General features: G+C 36.7%; 1 protein-coding gene across 1 annotated transcript; it reads right to left on the bottom strand.

The window, feature by feature from the left end:
- Positions 1 to 4,036: 4,036 nt before the first annotated feature.
- On the bottom strand, positions 4,037 to 6,055 carry LOC128894498 (uncharacterized). Its single transcript, XM_054156257.1, has 2 exons — positions 5,736 to 6,055; positions 4,037 to 4,946 (listed from the first exon to the last, which is right to left on the bottom strand). The coding sequence occupies exons 1-2, from the start codon at positions 6,053 to 6,055 to the stop codon at positions 4,037 to 4,039; spliced, it is 1,230 nt and encodes a 409-aa protein (XP_054012232.1).
- Between the last annotated feature and the right edge of the window lie 370 nt (positions 6,056 to 6,425).

Genomic DNA, 6,425 nt, shown 5'->3' on the forward strand with positions numbered 1-6,425 from the left:
AGACGAAGATCCCAAGAAAAAGTCACAGATAAGCTGGGACGTAACAAAGAAAAAACGTAAATTTTACATATAACGAAATAAGCGCGCAGAAGTGGGGATGTATTTTCGGGCCCCGCGGGTTCCCTCTCTCTCTCTCGTGCCCAAGTATTTTCTTTCTCGCACTCATGCCCTTTTACCCGTGCAACATGTAAGATTAGAAAAGATGAGGTAATTATCATAGGTAATTATCAGAGATCGGTAAAAAAGAAGAAGAAATACATCAATTGTTCGACGTTTGGTAAGTATTATTATCGTTATCAGAGATCGGTAAGAAAGAAAAACGCAAATGGTACATGTAACGAAATAAGCGCGCACGCTGTAAGGGAGGAGGAAACCATGCTCGTCGTCTTCGCGGGAGGTAAGCGCGCACGCCGTAAGGGAGGGGAACCATCCTCCTCGCGCGCAGGAGTGGGGGCGTTGTTGCGGGCCTCGCGGGTTCCCTCTCTCTTGAGCCCGAGTATTTTCTTCCTCGCACTCATTCCCCATGCAACATATAATATTACATTACAATCTTTGACGCAGCCATCGCTAGGAACGTCTCGCGATGATGGCCTCGAGTAGAAGATCCAAAAACGCAAAGTTTGCAAATTACAATTCGGTAGCAAATCTTTTACTTGCGCGATACAATTGCTCGAGAACTAAATATCAAATAAAACGGTAGAGGTGACATCATTCGCTGGCGATGAGAATACTGGAGATAAGGGAGGTAGACATTACACCGGATGAGAATATGATATGGGGGGAAATGCGCTAAACAGAAAGACACATATATCCAAGCTATTTTTTTTTTTTTATTGATAACTGTATTCCAACATTACATCTAAACCTAATGCTAACAATTCAGAATCAATCAATGAATGACGCTCAAAATTTTCATGTTCAACAATTGCCTTTGCATAATCCTTAATTTCAGCATTTTGTATTATTTCTATAAACTTGTTGTACTTAGATTTTACCAGGTACAAGTTTTCAGACAGCCAACTGTTCATGTGATCGATACAATATTCGAGGGCGAACAATTTTTGTACGGTTTTTTCACTCATAAACATAGAGACGGTAGAATTTGAGAGTTTTGCGCGTTTTACGTCGTTTAGTTGTCGGAATTTAACTGTTACATCATTCATGCTTATCGGCTCGCTCGAGGTTCCCGATGTATCAGCAAAAATCTGCAGAATGTTATGACTCTTTCGTAGGAGATCTTTCCACGTGTGACAGGAAAGTAAAACTCCTTAACATTCGAAAAGCGCGGTCACTCAACTATCGACAAAATCGCTGCGGTAGGCATGGTAATTGCCAAAATATCCGCAAGGAGAACCGGCGTCGAGCACGTGCGATCGCGTTCGGTTCCTAGCACTCTGTTTCGGGATCCCGAATCGAACACTGTTCCAAACTTTGTTATCGGAAAGTCGTAGCGAGCGCTGACCTTTATTCATTTCGTTATATCCATCGCATTTTGTATTATATTAATTTAGTCCCATATTATTATAAGTGTATTGGCAAGATAGGGGCCATACCGAACGCTGTACGAGCCGTAACAGATAGCCGTAATCCATCGACAAATACTGTAAGTCAGAATATTTAATTTTACCTGACTTATATTTCTTTATTCTATTTCTATTTCAATTTTATTCTATCTTTTGTCTCACTTTGCCTCTCACGGGTCATCCAACTCACCCACCCTGAGTGAGTCTTATTTTCCGTTTGCCGATTTGTCGTAAAATCGGCTGGCGCCCTAAATCTTTATTTTACATAAATTCAATTTTCATTCTTTAGAGCCCCGACAGCCCTTGAACTAAGCCGCGCCGGGTGGATTTCTTGTCTCGACAGAATAATATTCAGATTATCAGTTAAATTAGATTTCATAAATTGTCGAGAAATGTAAATCGGTCTCATTTGGCGCCCAACGTGGGGCTCGATAGAAAATTTGATTAGTACATTAGTTATTAGTATTCGTGAAGTGATTTAATTGAAACCTTTGGTAGAAAATATTAATAATTAAAGAAATAAATTCAAATAGTAACCGCTTCGTAATATTACTGCGCCACGTGCACGAAAATCGAACGATTGCTTTGTCTAAAGGTACGTTCGGGAAGCATGACCTCGACCGCGTCGAAACGTTGTGTTTATGTTACGACGATAAGGTTCCTGAGAGGAAAGGTTTTTCTATGTATTTCTTCCAACTTCCTATTGCTTGTCTTTGAAACTGTACTTATTATATTATCTGTATTATTCGATATATTGTGAATTTATATGAATATGTATTACTGTTTGATATTTTATAAATTATAAATCTATGTCTATCAATGCTGGTCATAGGCTAACGATAAATATTTACCAATTATTAATATTTCTGTATTTTGCAAATTGTGAAGATTTAATTGTAACGATTAGTCAACCGTCTGTTGTTGATTCTCGTTGCCAATTATTAAATTTATGTATGTCAAACGTGCATACATGTAGTATATTTGAATGTAATTAGAATTAATATATAAACAATACACATGTGTAAATGTGATCATTATATAATATTGTACATTATTTCAATATATATCGTATATAGTACCTCTTTGCTACAGATGACCTATTTTTGCGTTAAATCGAAAACTTCCGCTGATTATGGATGACGCATTCTTATGTCAAATAAGAAATTACAGGAATTTCATAAAATTATGTGTAGCAAATCAAATTGTTTAAGTATATCCAGACGCGAAGGTGTTAAACATATTTTATTATACTTAGTATTATTAGTAGTTATCAGCTCTGTGTTGTATTTTGTAAGGGAAGTCTCATTATAGGTACATATGTACATAGAATTACATATAGACTTCGCTAGTATCGCGATTTCAGGTAACCACGAAAAGACTTGTTCAGTGTCTTGAATTTGACTTCGAACATCGTCAATTGTACATCCTTTGTCTGTGAACATGTTGGCAATCGTTACCTCTTGCACTGCCAAGGTTGGGGAAACAAATGCTGCTGATGGTCAACTCTCGATTTATGAGCGACTGAATCCCAACCGTGGGGGCAATTAAACATCTGGCTCGCAAATGTGCTTTACCTGGTTTACGTGGTTTACCTGCAAGTTTTGCATCCACAAGCTTTCACGTTTTCGCGGTCGTCACTACCCCCACTAAAATTCATATTCATGGGTTTTGTCGTAGAAAAACCCAAAGCATCAGCAAGTCAGTCTACTTGTTGATCGCAAACGGTAAACATCGAAGTCGTGAATCTAAGTGCATTTTGTTTCTTATTATTTCTGTGGAAAAAGAGGTGCAATGAGTGCAAAGAAGTATCAAAGATTGGACTTTACCCCTGCAGAGTATGTAAAAAAATTAAAAACATACAAAGATATTCAATTAAGGGAGAATATTTGGAGGGAAATTCAGAAGGAAATGGAAGAAGCAGGCTATAATAGAACAGGTAAATTATATATTTATTTAATATTTATTTTTCATATGTGCCACTCTGAATCTATGTGAACCTGGCACCTGATTGTTTAAAATTGAATTTTTTTTATAGAAAATGATAGTATATCGTTTGTACTTGATTGTACCACCAATAGTTTTGTTTTCATCAATTAATAATTAAAAAAAAAATAAAAAAATGGTCAGCACCCGACATAGAGATTTTTTAAATCTGTTTTTCCTCTTTTCTTTAGAATAGTTTGTAAACGTTTATCCCGCCTTTCGTTTCGTTCGTACCTCAATAGTTCAAATTTTACAAGCAATTGTTGATACGCGTAAGGGTAGAAATCGTCAATTGTCAATATTTTTACGACAAACGTTTACAAACTATACTAAAGAATGGGGAAAAAACAGGTTTCAAAAATCTTAATGTCGGGTGCTGACCATTTTTTTATTTTTTATTTTTAATTATGAATTTACGAAGGTACAAACACATACTTCTAATTAGTACACATAATTCTAAGTACATAATTCTACGTAGTACATATATACAAATTTCTAAAGTTAAAAAACTAAAAGTATACAATTTTTATCTACATAGTTCGCATTACAATATTATCCTGCCATTCAAGGCGGCCTATTTCCATATTAAAATAATCTTTAAACGCGTCTCGCACTCTATGCCCGCTGAGGTTTCCCCTACGGTTTTGATGAGGGGCTAAATTTGTAATATTTGCCATTCGCACTGCAGATGTGCTTTCTTCTACAGGCACATTTTCGTTCGTTAACATATTATGTAATATGCATGTGGCAAAGATAATATCATCAATTGCATTTACGTTTTTTACTCCAATCGATGTCAAATATACTCTAAATCTTTGGGTGAGTATATCGAAGGCATTTTCGGTCGTTCTCTTTGCTCTTGAATGTCGATAATTATATGTGACCATAGCAACATTGCTATTTGACGCAGATTGTGCGTATGGTCGCATCATGTTTTCGGTTAATGTAAAGCCACTGTCACCTAAAATTACATGCGGCAGCAAGATGTTTGTGCCAGGCAAAACGGCAGGAGGTGGAAGATTAAAATCTCCTGCCATTATCTTTTTACCAATATTTGATTTGGCAAATATTCCCGCGTCACCTTCGCTACCATACGCACCCACATCAATGGCCACAAATTTACAATTTGCATCTACAAGAGCAAGGAGAACTGTGGAGTAGTATTCCTTATAATTAAAATGCAGTGATCCAGTGTCAGTCGGGCAAATAATTGTAATATGTTTTCCATCAATTGCCATGCAGCAATTTAGAAAATTCCACCGCTCATAAAATTGCTTTGCATTTTCTTTTAACGTTTCCTGGCTGGGTGTTGACATATATATTTTTGTCATGTTTCTCTTCATTGCAGACGTCACATCTCTTATTATTCGACGTAACCAACTGTGAGTTATTCGAAACGAAAATGCTAACGATCGGAAGGATTCTCCTGTTGCTAAATATCTGAAACAAAAATAATATTAAATGAAATGCATAATTATTAATCCTTTTCAGTTTAAGATTGCAAAAAACGGTGGACAAATTTACGGGACTACTACGCCAAAAGAAAAAGTGCCAGTACAACCGGTAGTGCAGCACATGATGGAAAAGAAAGTCTAAAGAATTTACAATTTTTGGATGAAAATACGATTGTCCACAGACCGTAAGTAGAAAGAGGACGTATTTAGAACTGCCATTATGTCATAAAATATTATATAATTGTTTCGCTTAATTTCATACTGGCTATACACTTTTTGGTTGCAGTACTACGAGCAACATAGCTGACTGTTCATTACAAATTGAAAAAAATGAAGAAACAGAAGAGCCAAATTCATCAGCAATAATAACAACGGCAACCGCAACAACAATAGCATCAACGCCAACGGCAACAAAATCAATGGCAGCGACAATAGGAATCACGGCAACGGCAACAATATCAACGGCAACAACGTCAAACAATAATAGTATTATAGAAACAAAGAAGCGAACAAGATCGCAAGTCTTCGACATTATAAAAAAGGGAGAGAGGAACGGATAAAATTGTTACGGCAATTAGAGAACAAGGAATAAGTGGTGGACCATGTAGACATCTACTTTAAATCTTTGGCGGACATAGTAATCTCGTTAGCGAGCTAGACATTGAATATTTATCAAAGAATATAAATAACAGAACAGAAGACGATAATAGCGAATAAAAATATAAAATTAGCAGTATAAAAGACTGTGTGTTTATTCATTTTTAGGACCACTTACCTCAATGTGACGCATAGCTTTTCTTTGGGTGAAATAGGTTTAGGATATTTGTTGGTAGGTACTGTTGTGATGTCGCTTTTGATATCATCCAGTACGGTGTATACAATTTCTGGAGTCACTCGCAAATATTCTTTAAACTTCGTATCGTTTTTCACAATATGGTTCAAAAATGATATGTGATAAGCACCTTCTTCTTCTCTCTTTAAAAACAGTTCAGTACTTTCATTTTCTGAACACAATGCCAGTAGCAATTCATCCTCGGCATCTTGCTCTTCTTCTTCCAGCAATAACAGTTGCTGCACAATCTTAGAATTTTCCATTCTAATTTAATTTAATTATTTTACTTTCCGGATCGCTACTTGAATTTTACACTTGTCCAAGGTAAGCAGACAACTGGTCGTCGTACGCTACCGGATACAAATTTATAGAGAGGTAACTGTAATTTCTAAAGGGTTGGGTCTCCCATTTCGCTACCTCCTGTAGTTCGAGTCAGGCTTGTCGGGGGTTGCAGATCCTTGGGACGTTATGGCTCCCACTCGTTCTACCCAGGGGGATCAAGAAGGTCCCCTGCCACACCCCATCCCATCCCAGTAGAGGAATGTTCATTATATTCCCATTATTTTTATTAGAAGTTGACAATTTGAACAAAGACTGAGTTCCCAATATATCAATATTCCGAAGTTTTCAATA

Source organism: Hylaeus anthracinus, unplaced genomic scaffold, assembly GCF_026225885.1.
Source record: "Hylaeus anthracinus isolate JK02 unplaced genomic scaffold, UHH_iyHylAnth1.0_haploid 4, whole genome shotgun sequence".
Lineage (NCBI taxonomy): Eukaryota > Metazoa > Arthropoda > Insecta > Hymenoptera > Colletidae > Hylaeus > Hylaeus anthracinus.